The 19,623-nt window shown below is 43.9% G+C and overlaps 1 protein-coding gene across 1 annotated transcript in view; it reads right to left on the bottom strand.

Annotated features, from left to right (window-relative positions):
* Positions 1-827: 827 nt before the first annotated feature.
* The window catches only part of Gfpt2 (glutamine-fructose-6-phosphate transaminase 2), a 44,355-nt gene continuing 25,559 nt past the window's right edge, over positions 828-19,623 (bottom strand). Inside the window, exons 9-20 of the mRNA XM_027427659.2 lie at positions 18,574-18,653; positions 17,954-18,071; positions 15,610-15,773; positions 15,152-15,247; positions 14,970-15,067; positions 14,540-14,660; positions 12,249-12,406; positions 11,868-11,982; positions 9,902-10,029; positions 6,865-7,032; positions 4,230-4,391; positions 828-1,743 (exon numbers count right to left, since the gene is read on the bottom strand). Of these exons, the coding sequence (XP_027283460.1) occupies positions 1,699-1,743; positions 4,230-4,391; positions 6,865-7,032; positions 9,902-10,029; positions 11,868-11,982; positions 12,249-12,406; positions 14,540-14,660; positions 14,970-15,067; positions 15,152-15,247; positions 15,610-15,773; positions 17,954-18,071; positions 18,574-18,653 (1,453 nt within the window). The 3' untranslated portion in view covers positions 828-1,698. The remainder of the gene's footprint in view (positions 1,744-4,229; positions 4,392-6,864; positions 7,033-9,901; positions 10,030-11,867; positions 11,983-12,248; positions 12,407-14,539; positions 14,661-14,969; positions 15,068-15,151; positions 15,248-15,609; positions 15,774-17,953; positions 18,072-18,573; positions 18,654-19,623) is intronic.

Below are 19,623 nucleotides of genomic sequence, written 5' to 3'. Positions count from 1 at the left end.
TATCAGAGTGATTTTGGACTCAATAACAATACAAAGAACATGAGAATGGAAAATTCTAAGAATTGTTATTTTCTGACTTCAAATTCTATATTAGACAAACCTTCATTGAAGTGTGAGTAATACTTTCCTCATCTATTAAGTTCTCAGAAATTTACCTCTTTCCATGGTCTATTGGATTTGCATCTCTCCCCCAAACCAATGTTTATAGCCTTAACCCCCATGAGATGGTAATGAAGGAGGGGCCTGGGTTTGGAGGTGACTCACTGGATTCAGCACTTGCCGAGCAAGCATGAAGAACCAAAGTTTGGATCCCCAGCACCCACATAAAAAACCTGGTGTGATGGCCTGCCTGCAACCCCAGCACTTAGGAAGTAGAGATAGCTAGACTAGACAAACCAGCAAACTCTGGGCTCAGAAAGAGATCCTGCCTCAGCAAATGAAGTGGACAGCAATCCAGAAAGATACCCAGTGTCCACAGTGCCAGTCCCTGCACACACATATGCGCATGTTCCCACACACTTATGAACATGCATAGACATCTGCACACATAAACAAAGTCAGATCTTTATAGGGTGATTGGATCACAAAGGTGAAGCCTTCATGGATGGAATCAGTGCTCTTTAAAAAAGCCCTGGGAAGCCCACGAGCCTCTTCCATGGTGAAAAGATAGAGAGAGATGTTCTGGTAGGAAGCAAGAAGCAGACTCTCCCACGTACCAAAATAGCCAGTACCTCTATCTTGGATTTCTCAGCCTCCAGAGCAATGCTCCCACTAGACACTACTCAGACCCTCAGAAAATGAGATTAATCAAGTCCAAATAAACAGGATGGAAAAAAAAAGTTGCACTGTCTTTATTATCATAAGATTGCATAGTACATTGATTGTGCACGCATTTAAATAGAGCAGGGCAGCCCCCTCGAAACCATCGTCTTGCATGGGGCATTTCAGGCTAGTTTACTATACTTAGGGAGCAGGGACCAAAGTGCTGCCCGGGCTTAAAAAGAACCATGATTCGATTAAGCAGAAGTCAGAGAGTGGAGACATTTGAGCCCATCTGAGAATATTGAAATACTGAAAGAAGTAGAGACTTTAATTGAGCTCAAAGGAGACTTAGGAAGAGGGCAGAGGGGACTCACTGATGTCAGGGGACAGAAATCAGGAGCAGCTTATGGAGGGAAGAAAAGGAAAAAAGAGACAAAGGGCTCATGCCTTGTGCTCAAAACTGAGATGAATGACACTCGCCAGGAGTGAGCCCAGAGACAGCACACTGGGTAGCCCAGATGCACAGTCTGGGCATTTCCATGGCTACAGAAAGCCACATACTAGAAAAATAACTTAAAAGCTATACAGTCATCATTATAAATATTTCATCTTTTAAAACTAGCTAGTGTTGGTTAAAAAAGGTTCACAGTTACTCCAAAGAGAGCGGTATCTCTATTGCACTGTAGTGGAAAGTCTGCTCCAATCCCCGTGTGTAAACAATTCCTTCTCCTCAGTGACTTCAGGACACAGAGAAACAGCATTTGCTGTAAGCAAAGCACTTGGGTACAAGGCACGTCAAAGCTGTCAAGCTCTACTGGGAGCACAAGGGACCAATGGAGGGAAGGCCGCTTCTCTTCCCACGTGGCTCCTCTGCAATTGGTTCAGGTCTGGAATCAGACTGCAGGTGATAATGGTCTTGTCATGGATGTCCTGTTCTCATTCCACAGTGACAGACTTGGCTAGGTTTCTGGGAAAGTCAACCTAAAAAAAAGATAGGAAGGCAAAGGATGAAGCTCAGTTGATAGTCCTTGTTTAGCATGTACCAAGACATGGGTTTCATCCCCAGCACCTCATAAAACAAGCATGGGGGTACACAGACTTGGGAGGCAGGAGGATCAGAAGTTCAAGGCCAGCAATTAGTTCAGTAGCTCACAGGTGCTAGTAACATGCTGGTTTTTTTTTTTTTCCAGTCACCTCTAACCATAGTCTATCTGGACACCTCCTTTTTGAAAGTGGATTCTTTATTGCATGAAGGTTTCTTTAACTGTAAAGCAATTACTTCACTCAGTAAACATTTGCCATGACTTGACATGTGTCTTGTTGTGTTATCCATATATTTCACAACAGGTATCTTGGAGGGTGCTTTAAACAGTCACTCTCCAGTTACAGGTATGGTGGTGCTTTCTTGTAATTTCAGCACTCAGGAGGCTGAGGCAGACAAGTCCAAGGCCTGCTTGGGCTACATAGCAAGAGCCCTATCGAAATGAATAAGCTGGGGCTGGAGATAGCCCAATGGGTAACAGTTCACACTGGTCTTCCAGAGGGCCCAAGCTCTATTTTAGCACGTATATCAGGTGTCTCACAACTGCCTTTAACTCCAGGTCCAAGAGATCTGCAGTCACCTGAACTCATGTACACAAAACCACACAGACACAGACACAGACTCAGACACAGACACACACTCACACATACAAAGCTTAAGTAAAAAGCAAAAAGAACAAACTATTTTATGGTCAGGCGGTGGTGGCACACGCCTTTGATCCCAGCACTATGGAGGCAGAGGCAGGCGAATTTCTGTGAGTTCAAGGCCAGCCTAGCCTACAAAGCTACACAGAAAAACCCTGTCTGGAAAAAAAAATATTTTTTAGGATTAGGGATAACTTAATAGAGTGTCTGCCAAGCCTATGTAAGCCTTGGTTTGACCAGCAGCACTGGAAAAATTAATTAATGAAAAAATTCACATTTTTTGGAAGGATATATATGAATTTCTCAATACTTGTTACTTTGGGTAAAGATTGAGAAGGAAATATGATTGAGGATGGGTAATAAAGTGAGATTCTACTTGGTCTACAAAAAGGTATTTTATTTATATGCTAAGAAAAAATGAAAAATACAACAAAAAGTTATCAAGTGTCAATTAGATGGTATACATTTAGGTGTCTGGGATATTGTTCTTTGTATTGTCACAGTTTATAAACTTCTCAAAATAAAACTGTAGCTGGGTAGTGGTGGCACTCACCTTTAAGTCTAGCACTTGGGAGGCAGAGACAGTTCTCTGTGAGCTCGAGGACAGCCTGGCCTACAGAATGAGTTCCAGGACAGCCATGGCCACACAGAGAAGAAACCCTGTCTCTGAAAAACCAAAAACCAAAAACCAGACCAAAACAAACCAAGCCTGTAACACAGCACCTACTTTTTTACACAGTGAATTGTGTTCTTACTCATTTGCCATTAAGATCATAAACTGATTCTTTCTTGAGGCATAATTTCAATGCCAGCAGTCTCAAAATGTCAAATCATTTTCTCCACAATGATAAATCTTAAATGTGGGACAAAGATGTACATACAAACATGTTCACTGTGGTGTTACTCATAAAATGAAAAATTGGAAACAGCAGACTAGTTAAGTAATTGTTTAGAAAATCTTGCTATAACTTCCAATGGCGGCTGCAGAGATGCCTCAGTGGTTAGAGTGCTTTGCTCTGTCAGAGCATGTGAGTTAGTTAGGTTGCCACACCAGTGGCTCACAAGCACCTGTATGTTAGTTCCAGGGGGATATAACGCCCTCTTTCGGCTGCTCAGAGCATTGTGTGCCCTCAGAACACATACAGATATGTAAATAAAAATTTTAAAATAAAAGATTTTGATGGGAGACTACACAGCAATTAAATGTTGTACATAACAAGTTCATAAAAATGAAAAAATCCTTAATATGAATAATACAAGGAGGAAACAGAATTCTAACTTTGATACAATATTAAAGTTTTTGCTTTTGTTTTATATTTGTGTTGCTATGTATCACTGGCTGCCTCAAATTTGTAATTTCCCTGCCTTTGCCTCCTAAGTGTTGGCTTTCCAAGTATTCTCCATAAGACCTGGTTTGGAAAATGTTTTTTAAAAATTGCATGTACAGGAGAAAGAATGGAATGAAATATTAACCGGATTGATTAACATTGCCTATGGATGATGGTTTATTTTTTTGCAGTTCTCGAGGAATCTAAACAACCTTAAAATGAAAGTTACTTTAAATGACATTATTTCTCCAATGAGTATTTAATCAAAATAAGCATTTAAAAAACAAAAAAAAGCAACTTGGCCATTATATACTGTATGTATCTATGCATTAGAATGGTACCCTGTGCCCCATAAATTTGCACAAATGTCAATAAAAAGTAAAAATGCATTGATATAAAACAGATTTAGCTTTTTGTTTCTCTTTGCTGTGTTTCTGCAAATTTTAGACTTACGTCATAGCCTCGGAGGACAGCCAGGTGGAAGGACAGAAGCTGGAGAGGAATCACACTCAGAATGCCCTGGAGACAGTCAACCGTGTGGGGCAGCTCGATGGTTTTATATGCGAACTTGGGACTCTCGGTGTCATTCTTGGAACACAGGATGATTGGACGACCCTAAAGCAGAGAGATAGACTCAAAATACTGTGCTCTGAAAGAAGCAAACCCTCTCGTGCACCCAGCAGAGTTTCTGGAATTTTCTGGAATCAGCATTACTGTAGTTACAATGTTAATCCTTTGACTTGGCAAGAATTACCGATGAGGTAGCGTGCATGCCACTTGTAAAGGACGGTGTGTGATGCGCCTTGGTGTGCTTCGCCCCCTTCCCTGGTCAGGTGACTGCACTTTGCACCGTCTGTTCACTGGCTGGCTTCAGAGTGCCTTATCCTGACCTACTCCTAACTTTAATGGGCTTCATAATCCAATGATGGAAATAAAATCATGAACAAAGATGAACTTTGGATAAATGCCACAGGGGCAATAAAACACAAGTGAGAGATATTAATAAATTTTGTTAACAATGACTGCCTCCAAGTACATCAGTGAGGGATTATCTAGATTATGCTAAGTGAGGAGGGATAACACATCCTGAAAGTGGGTGGCACCATTCCCTTGGCTAGGGTCCTGGACTACACAGAAAGGAGAAAGTAAACTGAAGGCCAGAAAATGCAGTTTGACTATATGCTTTCTCAAACCCTGTTACCATGGCAGACTCTTGAGCCACGAGCTCAGATAACTTTGTAAACTGCTTTTATGGAGGTATTTTATCACAACAACCAAGGAGTAACTAAGCTAGCTGGAGAGGGCAAAGGCAGGCAAGCTAGATCTATATAGCAAGTTCAAGCCAGCCTTGGCTACACAGAAAGAGCTATGCAGCTCTTTGCACTGGACTATGAAGCTATTTGCATTAAAACGCTCCCCTAACCTCAAAAACAATAGGGTGAGCCAATGCAAAGGCTCAGAGGAAAGAGAGAAAAGAGAGGAAAGAATGAGCTTGGCATGAGTGGGAATCAGGACAGGTAGAAGACCAGGAACTCAGTGGGATGTGGAAAGGGACCAGTGATACAGAATGGGAGAGAAGTCACTGTGGTCTTATGGGAAGCTGTGAAAGGGTTTTCAGTAGAAGATGACACAACTGTGTTTTTATACTTGTATACTTTTGTTTTGTTTTGTTTTTTTGTTTTCAGACAGGGTTTCTCTGTGTATCCCTGGCTGTCCTGGGCCTTGATTTATAGAACAGGCTGACCTCAAACTCAGAAATCTGCCTGCCTCTGCCTTCTGAGTGCTGGCATGCACCACTCCCATCTAGCTTGGTTTACTAGTTTTATTCTAACTGTATGTATTAGCTTTTATACTAACCACTGGCCTGAGATATGTGTGACAGTGGCAGGCTTAAGTATCTTACTGGATCTCAACTACTTGTAACTTCATGACTCTGAGTGGTCTCTGCTCTCCTATCTCTGTGAGGCCAGTTAGTTAGTTAGTTAGGCTGGTTAGTTCCTAGGAGGGAGTCAATCCACCTTTGGACTTTGAGCAATTAGAAATGGTCCACAGTGGACCGCTTGCACTGTGCTTGAGTTTATTGCTATTAAGATAACTCACGATAGACCACAAGTAGTTTCAGGATGGGGACTGATAAACCGTGATATGGAAGTTGAAGCTTTGAGTCACCAAGGACAGAAGCAGGACCGGAGAGTGAGTTAAATCCCAGGGTCAATGATTTAGTCACCCACATCTACTTAATGAGACCATAAGGAAAGTCTTGAAGTCAGAAGGTCAAGGGAGAGCTCTGGTGACACCCATCAATGTATGGGGGAGGAGGGTCACGACAAGACAACAGAAGCTACCCATCTGGGACTTTCACACTCCGGCTTCATCTGGAGCAGGCCCTAATTGGAATCCTTTATAACAACCTTTTAATAGCAAATAGTGCCCTTTCCTAAGTTCTATGAGTTGTTCCAGAGAATTACTGAATGTGAGGGGTTTGGGGAACCCCCAAATTTGCAGTCAGTCTGAGGTCTGAGTGCCCATTAGTACCTAATGTGTGGGTTCCTATGGGAGGGCAGTCTTACGAAGGACAGAATACTTACCCTGTGAAGTCTGACTTAATTCTGCAAAATTTAGCATCAGAATTGCAACTACAGCAACCCTGGGAGAAAGCTCCACCCCTAGGAAGCAACTCCTCTGTCTCCAGCCCTAGGATCCAAGGCAGCTCATTGACAGTCTGGTCACTGGCCCTTGCCAAAGAGCTGGAGAATGTGAGCTCAGGCTCCCTGGTTCCCTGACAGATTTGTGTGATATTCAAAAGGGGGCCAATGGGTCAGTGAGATGACTTAGTGGATGTATGCTTCTTCCAACAAGCCTGAAGACCTGAGTTCCTGCCCCAGAACCCACGTGATAGAAGGAGATAACTGACTCCTGCAAGTTGTCCTCTGATTTCCACATAAACAGATAAATGTAAACAAAAGGGGACAGGGCAGAGTGTGGTCACACACACAGACAGCAGTCATTGATGGCAGCAGTCGGTGAGATGGGCATGTGAGGTACGGAACGGGAAAGCCAGGACCTCAGTTTGTGGGAGAGCCCTTACCTGGCGGGCAGTGACCTGCTGCAGGGCATTCTGACATTTGGCAAAGCAAGGATCTTTCATGATGACCATGATGACCGGCATCTGCTTGTCAACGAGCGCCAGGGGCCCGTGTTTCAGCTCTCCAGCCAGTATACCTTCTGAGTGCATGTAGGTTATCTCTTTAATTTTCTACCGAGAAACAAGTTGGGATCAGTGTCACACTGGGGAGGCAGGGGGCTGCAACCGAGAAGACAGAGGGACAGAGGGATGCTGGGAGAGGGAGTTACTCTAAGAGCTAAAAGTCTCAAGGCAGATGGGTGCATAGATGGATCAACAGCAACAAGGGATGCTCTGGGCCAAGAGAGGATGGGCTGCTGTCCAGAGCTCGAACAAGGTTGCACAGGTAGCAGCGACCTTGCAGCCCACAGGCTCAACAGTGACACCTCTCTTCAGTTCCATGCACAGTAATGCACTCAGACAGAAAGTTAGCCTCAGTCTAGTTTGCCTTCACCCCATTCCCCACCCCCACCCCCTTGGCAAGCCATGTGGCCTCCCCAGTTACTACAGATAATGGTGGCATTGTATTCTGCTTAGATATGCTCTTATTCAATTAGATGGCTAACCATTCTCCCAATTTTAGAACCTTAATCACGTCTAAACAGTTGCTTAGATCAACCTATCTAGTAAATTCCCATACCCGGGCTATTATGTGAGTTTTTCCCCCCTTAGTTCAAGTAGATCCATTTCCATTCATTTACTGTCAAGTTTTCATTATTGCACCAATGAGAATGTTAAATAAAATGCTCCTACACATGTCTAGAACTAGTTATTTGGGTCAGGCAAACCCTGTGAGGAACGAGGCTCCTCCTTGGAGACTACAGACAGCTGGCGTGCTGGCCTCCAAGTGACCACATAGAGGCCATTGACTTGTGCCAGCAGCAGCCTAAACACTCCTTTCTTTCCTCTAAGACCAACTTGGAGACACAGATGAATGTGCATCTTTCATCAGCAAGGCTTCGCCACCGCAGCTGACCCCCTTAGTCAGGGAGCAGAACTATCAAGGGGCTGAAAGTACACTGCACCCAGGCTTTGCCTCTTCTGTGCCCCTAAATACCCAGCACACTGTTCCTTATAGGAGTCAGACTCTTGTAAGTGACCCGAGTTCACAGTGCAGGGATTGACTGATGTTGGGAAATGCACCAGTGGTTAGTCTTTATAGCCAACTTGGTGGGATCTAGAATTCCATAAATACAGACTTCTGGGCATGTGTAAGAAAGTTTTTAGATTGGCTTAATGGAGGTGGGGAGACCCACCCAAAGTATTGGTGCAATGATTCCATGGGCTGGGGTCTCGGACAGAATAAAAAGGAAGCTGAACACCAGCATCTATCTGTTTCTCTCCATTCCTTGTGGACACAGTGTGACCAGCTACCTCATGCCTTCCCCATCCGGGTGAACATTTACCCCCAAACAGATAGCCAAAATAAACCCTTCCTCAAGTTGCTTTGACAGGCATTTGTCTCAGCGAGGAGGAAAGTAGTTGACACAAATGTTTGGTCTCTGTCCCTTTTATATTTTAGCATGTAGTCCCTAAAATCCTTAGTGTTCAAAGTGAGAGGTATCTTTCCATGCTAATGACAACAACAGGGTATGTCTCTACTATCTAGAGCAATGCTGGTGTAGAGGGTTGGGATTTCCAACTTTATAGCAACTCATCCTTGCCGAAGGCTAAGTTCATCGTCAGTGGCCAATGACTTAATCAATTAAATCTGTGTAAGGAAGTCTCCATAAAAACCCACAAGGATGTCTGGGAGAGCGTCTAGATCAGCAAATAAATGGTTCCAGGAGAGTGGCATGATCAGAGACGAGAATGAAATGCCACATCCCTTCCTGGACACCTTGATCTGTATATCTATCCCTGCATCTTGGGTTCATCAGTATCCTTGTTTGTAACCTTTGTAATGAACTAGTAACATAAGGAAAGAATTAATCTGCAGAAGATGCCTGTGTTGAAAGTTGGCACTCAGAGGTAAATTTGCTCCCAGCTACAACCATCTGCAATACTCCCTAATGTCTTTTGTGAACCATCCATCTGCTGACTGGGTATGATAAGGAGGGGAGCCAATATGCTTGGCACTCCTGTCCTGGTTCACAGTGCTGTCTCACCTGGAATATGGGACCCCTCTAACATCTATAAATAGCAAATTAATAGTGAGACATGTGGAAGTCCAGGAGTCAGATTTGCCAGCCTTCAGGAGCCTTATACTTCCAGCACCTTGTCTCAGCCCTACCAGCTTTCTCTCATGCTAGTAATTTATTGTCATAGGACAAAATAGCTAGTCAACATTTTTTTTTTAAATTCAGGCTCATTACTATGGAAATGCAAGCTCTGCCCCCTTTGGAAGTTTGAGGGCTATAAGGAAGATTATAGAGTTCTTGCAATTTCCAACTGGCAAAATCCTTTCCCCATAGGTTGCTTGTGGTAGTGGGCCTAAATAAGATTTACTTGCTCTATGCAATGCAACCTGTGTGTATAGAGGGGTGTGTGTGTGTGTGTGTGTGTGTGTGTATACACCTTGATATCATTCCTTAAGAGCTACCCACTTTGATTTTTGAGACATGATCTTTCACTGAAACCTGATGCTCCCCAATTAAACTAAACTGGCTGACCACAGAGTGAGTCACAGAGATCCTCTGGTCTCTACCTCTCCAGTGCTGGGACTACAAGCACATACCAGCTTTTTTTACATATAGATTCTCATAGGCCAGGCACATGAAGGAGCTTCACCCAATGCCCTTTCCCCTTCTCCCTAGTAGACTGAGAACTCCCTGGACACAGATATCTTCTTCACTTATCTCTGTGACTCCGAGGTAAGAGCCAACGCTCAGTGCAGGCTCAGGAAGGTGTCTAGTGGGTTGCAAATCCTTCCCTTCCAACACTGAGCCCTGCCCTCCTTGCCATTGGCTTCTTGTAGCATCTCCTAGGTCTACCTCCATGGTGCTCCAGGAAGCTGTGCCATCAGCCACTAGAGGTGGAGGCTGGGCAGAGAGGGACTCACCAAGGCTCCTTCCAGGCATGTGGCATAGTTGTATCCCCGTCCCATCACCAGGAGTGACCTTTGTGTGTAGAGCTCCAGGGCCAGGTCATGGATCTTTTCATCTAGCGATAGTACTTCTTTGATAAGCTCTAAGCAATGCAAAGAGACAAGGGAGAGCCAGTCATTCTGACTTCCAAACATTCACAAGGAAAACCATGGGCTATAGCAAGGGTTAGAAACTTACAATGCTCAGGAGACAGTGCTTCCACAAGTTATTCAGAAGGGCCTTAAACTTGGTTCTGTGATAATTGGGATACTGGCCAGGACCTTGTCAGGTTGGCAGTTCATTTGTGTGAGTGTGCTTGTGAACATCTACAAGGTAGGCTACAAGCTCTCATTTCGAGATCCATGTTAACAGGAAGTAAACCAAGAGCCAGAGAGATGAAATCACCCCCTGGGAAGACACAGGACTGAAATTCTAAATTAACTCCTCAGTTCCTTGCCCTGGGCTGGGTCCCAAGGCAAAGCCAGTGTAAGTCAGACCTGATGTGATCAAACTTCCTGGTCCTGGGACTCAGTTTATACTCCTACAAATTATTGTAATCCTCAAGAGCCTTTGTTCTTGTGAGTTGTAGCTCTCAATATTTATTTGAAGATAACACCAACCAGCTGGGCATGGTGGCACACACCTTTAATCCCAGCACTCGGGAGGCAGAGGCAGGTGGATCTTGGTGAGTTAGAGGCCAGCCTGGTCTACAGAGCAAGTTATAGGACAGTCAGGGCTATGCAGAGAAACCCTGCCTTGAAAAACAAACAAAAACAAAACAAAACTTTCAAAGTGATGATTCATTCATTGGAAAATAGTAGCAGCAATAAGCCTATAACAAAAAAAAATGAGTGAGAAGAATGGTATTGTTGAACAGCTTTAAAAAATGTGTTACCTGTATTTGTATGTGTATGCACACACAGGCACACATGCAAAGTTAAGCATGTGGAGGTTGGAAGAACAACTTGTAGGAGTCAGTTCTTATCCCATATGGGTTTGGGGAATCAAACTGGGGGGTAAGACTTGGCAGCAAGAGCCTTTACTCATTGAGTGACCTTAGCAGTCCACCCCCTTTATATGTTTTTAGTGTCTGACTTTTTGATAAGAGTTGATACCACATCTGCTTCCGAATTTGAACTATTTTGATTTTTGTCATTGTTATTGGAGTAGAGGTATGTAACCAGGACTTACTAAGATTTTTTATATTTGGAAAAGGTAAAGTTTTAAAATGGCTTCAAATAATTGGAAGTGTTCTTTGATTTTGTATCAGACAAGAAGCAAGTTCCTTGAAATGGGGAGTTGCAAGTGTGCCATCTGAAACATAGATGAAGTTTCTCTACTTTGAGACATTTGGCCTGCTTTGCACTTAAATAGCTCTTTCACACAATTTGATGATTATCATACAAAGGCCCAGAGCTAGGCAAATCTAAAAATGGACACATTTAGTTACAAAGTTTATTTTACAAATCATCTTGCTAAAAAATTGCCAACTTAGTTTAAAAAAAAAAAAAAGTCTTCAAATCTGGGAATTGTCCACACAGAGACAAGCTTTCCAAATTCTAAATGATGATTGAAAAATTGATCTTTATTATTGGCAACAAGTACTATTTCTTGTTTCACTTAAAGAGCAGGCAGGGCTAACTTCCTTCATTTTAAGATAAACATCCCACACTGGTGGCAGATCTTGCTACTTAGTGCCTGAGGGAGTCAGGAGAGGAGGTGGGAGGTCCAGGAGCTCTGCTGACTATTGAAGCTTTAAATCTTGGCCTAGCATGATTTGCTGGGCAGTTTGTGTGTCAGGGGTAAGATTTATCCTTGGGTAGAAAGATCTAGAAGGAGAGAGTCATTAACAACATCCTTTACTTGAAAGTAAAGAAAGAGAGTGATCCAAAGGAGTTCAATGGATTTGGAAATACAGAAAGCCACATTTCTGGAACTTACCAGGTAAAGATCTAAGGCCCCTGATGATCTCTTGCCTCCTGTTCTGTAGAGAAATTCGGTCTTCAGACATCATCAAACCAAACATCACCAGAGAGATGAACTGGCTGGTGTAAGCCTGAGGACAAAAGAGAGGGACCATGAAGACTTTAGACAGCAGTCGTCTCAAAGGTGTTTAAGGAGATAGGAGAGCTAAACAGCAACAGGGACAAAGATAGGGAAAAGACGTAATGACAAAATGAAGAGATGAGAAGAGGAAGGGAGAGGAAGGCTCAGGAGGGAAGAGGAGGGGAGAAGAGCCAGGTGCAACTGCAAGGACACCCATCTCTCCAGCTGACGCCACCACTCAGGTTCTCCCTGGAGAACACAGATAACAATTTGTACCTTGGTGCTGGCCACCCCGATCTCCGGGCCTGCGTTGATGTGGACGCCACAGTCGGTCTCCCGGGAAATGGAGCTGCCCACAGTGTTGGTGATGCCCACAGTCAGCGCCCCTCGGTCCTTACAGTATCGAAGAGCCAGAAGCGTGTCTGCAGTCTCACCTGGAACACAGGGATGCTTGCTGTCAGTAAGTATCTGCAAGTGTAGGGGAGAGGCCAGCTCGAACCCTTCCCTTCCCTCCTCCCTGCCTCCTCTTTCACCCCTACTCCTCCTTCTTAGAGATCACAGCCTGGCCAACCATTGAAAAGAAAAGAAGGGTTCAACATCTTTCCTGTTGTTTCTTAGACTGAACATCTCATCACTACTTATGCAGCAAGCACATTCTAATCCCGTTTCTTTGAATCCTCGTGTCAACTCTGCGGGGGCCTTAGTCCTCATTTCCCTTTAGGATGAGGAGTTCAGAGAAATGTGACTCATCTCCATCCAGGCCTTGCAGTTGGCTTGGAATGCCCTTCTGGGACTCTAGGCTGACTGGGTCGGATTTGCTGAGGTATAAACATTGAAAAGCAAGACTGCCCACGTGGTGCTTCTCAAATAGAACCTGTCTGAAGGAGACATTTCTTGTAACTTCCCAGTGTGGACTCAAATAGTTTTTCTAATTAGGCCACCTCAATAGCCTAAGCCTGCCCCAACTCCCTATTTGCCAATTTTAAAGAAACTCAAAGCAATATGAAGCCGACCATAAAAATCAAACCCAGTGAATTCCCACCCCACCCCCATTGTTTCATCCACATGGGGTCTCTGCTCTTGATAATGTTCAACTTAGTTCCTGACCTGTCCCCAAATGGTGACTCCAGATACTTCCAGATGGTCTAATTCTCCTCTTTCTTTTTCTCTGTAGACTTCTGAGTTTACCACACATGACTCAAAGTCAGCATCAGTTAGAGAAGGCAGGAATAAAAGGAAAGAGATGGTACTATCTGCATTAACCTCAATCTCTGATTTTGGTAGCTTTCTGTTTGCTTAAATCTCTTTTAAGAACCAGATACTTCCATACATAGACCTATTCATGAACTGCATTAAGGCTCTGATGGGAAAGTCAACCCAAAGGCAGTTAAGTAGTCAGTGGGATGGTGGATGTGTTAGTCCTAGTTTTTCTCATCTTGTCATGAAAATGGAAATGGTATTAAAAATTCAAAAGGGAAGCAATATTAACTCCTCATGATATTAGAATAAGTATGGTCAGTTTCCAATTGTGATAATAACATTATGGGTTTATGCTTTATCATCTTTGACTCACATTCTAAATTATCTATGGAGATAGATGTGACATGATGCTCAGATTGGGATCAGCTTCCAGGTGGTCCAGAGGAGGAGATGGGTGAATTACACACATGGATGACCCAGAGTTGGCTTGGTTGGTAATTTCTGAGGTTAGATGACTCATTATATGAATATTCTTACTTTTATAAAGGTTTGGAATTCAACAAAACTGAAATAAAAACCCTCCTTAAATCTCTAGGAGAGACCCCAAGGATATGACTGAGTGGAGCACACCTTTACTTGGTGTGAGGATGACACCTAGGTAAGGCTCACTCAAGCTAAGGGAAAGCACTTCCCCCACGAGCCAGAACCGTGTCGCTCCATGTCTCCCCCTGCTGGACAGTATGGAGACTGCACATAGCAGGTCCCCAGAGCTTGGACACAGAGCCCACTATGGACTGAATAAAAGATGGGACTCTCAACGCAGTAGAATTGAGATTTACTTTCTTCTCTAAATTAAGCCCAGGAAACATTTAGGAGCACATTTGTGAGTGTTCTTGGAAGTCCTAGAAGATTTGGAATGGCAGGGAAAGCCAACTTCTCCTACGTCTTGCAGGGAGCTTCAGGGATGCAGCTCTCATGGGTCATCCATCACTCATGCTGGGGAGGACTTTTAGCCCCTGATGCAGCTGTCTTTGAGTCACCCATGGTCCCATAAGTAACCTTAATGACCTCACTGGCTCACTAAGCTAGCCTTGGGTGGAATCATTCCTTTAGTCTGTCTTTGGTGGCCTATGTGGGGTAAAAACATGTTTGGTCACATTTCCCTAGGAAAACTCACACAACAGCATACAGTGTTGCTTAGTAACAGATGCTTTTAAGGGTTTAAATAACCGAGTGTGTGAGATCATGTGTGGTACACTGCAGACACACAGAGGATGCATTGGAAGAAGAGGGAGGGTAATGATGTTTAGAGAGGAGAGTATGGAGATGGGTCAGTGAAAACCAGGCCAGCCACCTGTCTCCCTTACCTGATTGGCTTATGAAGAAGCAAACATCATCCCTGAACACAGGTGTGTTCCTATCCAGAAAATCACTGGCAAGTTCAACCATCACAGGGAGCTCGGTCAGTTCCTCTAAAACTTGCCGTGTCTAAAGCCAAAAAGAAGAAATACTGAAGTCAGTGTTGGGCCTTATAGGGACACAGGGCACTGTACTTCCAAAGACAATTTATGACATGGTGCCTTGCTGTCCCAGTGGTGTGGGAGCTTCAGCCACTCCCAGGCCAATTTGCCAGAAGAAAGAAAGGGTTCAGTACACTTCTCAAGCTGGCTCATGAGAATAAGTACAAGGACTTGGTCAAATTCAGAAGCCAAAGCATGTGAGCATTATGGCCAGCATCTTGGTCTTGACTGCTGTTAACTTCCCAGGCCTACCTAAGGTCTGGTGTTTTGCACTTACAGCCACAGCAGCGTGGTAGCTGGTTCCACAGCCAATCACAATGAGCCTTCGGCATCGTCGAATCTCCTTCAAATGGTCCTTCAAGCCACCCAGGAGCACTGCAGGACCCGAAGCAGGATATTAATGTCGCCTCTCCATATGACTACATTCAATGGAGCAGGGCATGGACAGGGGCTTCCTACCTGTGTTGGTCTCAAAATTCACCCGACCTCTCATGGTATTAAAAACGGATTCTGGCTGCTCGAAGATCTCCTTCTGCATAAATGCACTGAAGTTACCTGGCCAGGCAAACACCACCAAGGTAAGTAACTTTAATTTAGATACATTTTACAGCTTAACTGTGAACCTGGAAAAGCCTAGCAAAAGGCTTAACTGCTGTTGCTTTGTAATTCTTATTCCAAGATGCCACCATGCCACAGAGCTAGTATTACCCATAAAGCCCCCAAAGATTTAAAAGAGTGTCTGCAGGTGTTTTCCTGTCTGATGCTATGGAAAGAAATCAGATGAAAGTGGGTCAGATGAAGTGACCATCCAATTTACACGTTAGACCCTGCAGGTTTGGGGACTCAGGGGTCCCTCCATCCTCTGACCCCCCCCCCAGCACCTGTTCTTCAAGGAAACTGCATTGGTGGACACCTGCCTTTCATTATTTGCTGCAATTCCATCTGCAGGGTCTGGATGGCTCGGGAGGGGTCATCACTAGCCGAGCGCTTGACTCGGTGAATGGAGAGTTTCCCATCAGCCACTGCGGCGATGTCATCATCTTCTAAGAAGATGACCCGGTTGGTGTGTTCTATGATGGCACTGGAAGGAAGGAAAAAGACATCAAAGTTCACGTTCCACCCTTAAAAAGTTGTAAAGCAGCAGCCACTTGCCATTTCCCAAGCATGGGATCCTTGTCATTTTAGGCATAACGGTGACATGACAGCAAAGAGATTCACAGGTGAGCCCTCCCAGTCTCCTTACCTCTCTCCTCCAACAGTTATTTTGAAGCCTAACCTTAATCTTAACCCAGTATAGAATGTATGGAAATACACCATTTCTTCAGCAAACATTTTTACCCATATCTCTTAAGTCTTAAGGACTACATTTTAACCTATTATAATGCCAACATTCTCTTCAAACTTAAGAATTCATCTTCAAACCATCAAATATATAATGTGTTCAAATTCTCCCCAAACAATCTCATAGATGTCTTTTTAAAATTTAGTTTCTTTAAATAAGACACAAAAACAATGTCACCTTCGGAGGGGTTGGGGATACATACACTATTCTGATTATAAAGGGAAAGAGAAATAGCATTTGCTTTAAACATTTTAAAATTTATATTTATTTATCCACGTGGGGGGGAGGCCCATGCTACAGCATGTGTGTGAAATTCAGGGGGTAACTTACAGGAGGCATTTCTCCCCTTCCACCATGTGGGTCTGAGGATCATTTTGGCTGCAAGGGCCTGAATCCACTGAGCCATCTTGCCCACTCAGCAAGATTTTTTAAAACCACACAGTTTATAAAGACAAGTTTCCCTTTATATAATAGAATCTAACTAATAAGGAACAAATGACAGGATAATCATTTATGGATTCCTAATTATGAATAGCTCTAATCAAGGATCTTGAATGGCTGTTGGAACCAAGAGGTGCTAGCTGAGAGGATCTTCAGTCAACGAATAAGGCTGGTAATACTTGAACCTCTCATTAAATGCAAAAAGAAATGGTGAAATGGTATGTGCCTTCTGATGGAAGGACACACTACCACACATGTAGTCTTGTTAGGATTCAAACCAGAGTAAGATCTAACTTCTTCTAGACACTTGCCATCCTAGTTGGCTTTAACTCTCAACTTGGCACAGCCTAGAGTCACCCGAGAAGGGAGGGAGTCCTAACTGAGGCAATCACAGATCAGATCCTGCTGTGGGTGTGTCTGAGGGGGGGTTGTTGTGATTGTTAATTGATGGAGGAGGCTCATCCCATTGTGAGCAGCACCATTCCTGGGCAGGCAGTCCCGGGCAGTATAAGAAAGCTAGCTAGGCATGAATCAGCAAGTGAGCCAACAAGTAGAATTCCTTCAGGGTTTACACTTCAAATTCTTGCTTGAGTTCCTGCCCTGACTTCCTTTATTGACGGAAGAAGACCAGAAAGTATAAGAAGAGAAAAACTTTCTTCTCCTCTGAATTGCTCTTGGTCATCATACTTGTCACAGCCACAGAATGAAACTAGAACATTTGCCAACGCCAAGAGGTTTTGTTAAAGTGTGTCTGTTTCCAATGCAGTGAATAGTCTTGTTTTTTGTTGTTCTTGTTTTAAGAGTCTACAGAGTTTAGTCATATGAGAAGCTTCTAGGAGGAATAAGGTAGGCACAGTCCCTGCTGACAGCTTAGCGATGACTGCTGCGATATAAGATTCCTACATCTTTATTCTCTGGGAAGCTGCCAGTATTAGTTCTCACAGCTTGTCAGTTGGCTTTAAAAGTGTGTAATTATTTTGTCTATGAACTATTTCAGCTTCCTCCAGGAATTCGTGCCTTTTCTAATTTTAGAAACAACTCTCACACGTCACTGACTACAAGGTAAGAGCTCAGTGGTTTCGAGCACCTCTACAAAATAAAAACTTCAGCAAATTATAATGCCTAGACACCACTTTTACAGGCAGCAAAATCTGTTTCAAATAGAAGCTTTCTAGTTTTCCGTCACTCCGTCCTCTCTTTTTCCTTTCTTCCCCCACCCCAACTTTTCTTTCCCTGTGCCTGTATATGTTTCTAAAATGTATGTACTTGGGCTGGCGAGATGGCTCAGTGGGTAAGGGTGCTTGATACCAAGTCTGATAACCTAAGTTCAATCACTGGGACCCACATGGGAGAAGGAAAGAATCAACTCCTACAAGCTATCCTCTGTTGTACATACATGCCCTGAGAGCATGCATGTGCGGTGTTCAGTTATTCTTTGGTGACACAATCCTAGGAAAACAACAAAAATGTTTAGCTACCTTGCATCAGAAGCGAAGAAGAACTCCACAGCTTTATCCCCCACAGCATGCAGGCAGGTGGAGCTGTCCAGTCGCTTCATCCTGGTCTTACAGATACTCTTCACATTCTCGATATTGCCTAGTAAACAAAAGAATGGGTTTCGAGTCTCAGCAGGCTGCTTTATTTGCATAACACGTGGCACGGAACCCATTTTCCTCTTTTGAATATTGTGTGGGAGAAATCTGCAATTTTTAGCTATGGCTGTGCCAGCCAAATCACGTAAGAGCTCCCCAAATAGCCCAGTAGCACTGAAAGAGCATTTAAATGGCTACAGTGGGAGAGCAATGCAAACGAAAACAAACCAAAGAAACTCAAATCAGGGTGCAGTTACCATTCTCCCCAGCTGCCTGCTGCTCCCTCTATTTCTGTGCAGGTCTCAAAATATTCACAATGAAATGCTTTTTTAAAAGATGGAGCTGAGTCTCCATTGCATGAACATCTTTGAAACCCAGAGCCACATGGCAGCTGGGTCCAAGACAGAGTGTTGGGGGGTGGTGATGGTATGGCTGCCTCCAAACAGAGCTGGCTGCAAGGGGGCAGCTACCCTGCAGCTGGCTGTTGATGTCCTCAGGAAACTCACATGTCCGATATAAGATGGGGATCTGCTCTGTGGAGAGTTTGTATTTGCTTCGTACCCCGATGAGCAGTGGGCTGCCTCTCCTGCAGGAAGAAGATATCAAGTGACCTTTGAGATCCCAGGCCAGATGTCTTCCTAGCTTCTCAGTGCACCCTCCTTTCACTGGATCAGAAGACTATGTTTAGGTCACACAAAAGGGACAACTTGACGGTGAGACAATGCTCCAGGTTTAGAGCAGGGACCACAGAGATGTCAGCTCACTCACATCACCACTCAGATATCTGACTAATTAGCCTGGTGACATGTTCTCCCACTTTATGAGAGGTTGAGCGCCTAGGTCTCTAAATCCCTATAAGTAGCTAAACTATATGGCTAGATCTCAGTGGCTGGACATTCACCATGAGAGAAAGGTCTGGTGTACACAGAATATGGAGAAGCTATATGCAAATCCACACTATGCTATTTTATACAAGGGACCTGAGTGTCTAAGGATTTTAGGATCTGGACAGGATTTAGATACCAAGGGGACTGTACTGTGGGCTGCAAAAGACAGTCTCTAGGGTAGTCTTACCCTGGCTTAAGTGATACCCCTCTAAGGGAAACTTAGAATCTTTGACCTGTACAAAAGTGGATTTCATCGCAAAGGAAACAGTGATTTTTCAAAAAGATCTTCCAGGAATGTCAGAAACTGACAAGAGTGAAAGTCTCTAACTCAGGCCTCCTTCCTTGGTGCCCATCTCTGTCATCAGTACAGCTTCCCTGATTATCTTGGAATACAATCTTCAGTGAAGCATTTCACAGTATTTCTTTCCTACTTACTATTTCTTTGCGTGAGCTTGTTGGAAGTATTGTCATGATTTTTTTTTTGTCGTTTGTTTGTTTGTTTGTTTGTTTGTTTTTTGAAACAGGGCTTCTCTGTGTAACATCCCAGGCGTCCTGGAACTTGCTTTGTAGAGCAGGCTGGCCTTGAACTCACAGAGATCCACTTGCCTCTGCTTCCTGAGTGCTGGGATTAAAATCATGCACCTCCACCCACTGGCTTTAGGTCATGAT

This window comes from Cricetulus griseus, chromosome 7 (genome assembly GCF_003668045.3).
Source record: "Cricetulus griseus strain 17A/GY chromosome 7, alternate assembly CriGri-PICRH-1.0, whole genome shotgun sequence".
Taxonomy (NCBI): Eukaryota; Metazoa; Chordata; class Mammalia; order Rodentia; family Cricetidae; genus Cricetulus; species Cricetulus griseus.
The sequence above is the reverse complement of the archived record's forward strand: the minus strand, read 5'-3'. Positions and strand labels throughout refer to the sequence as shown.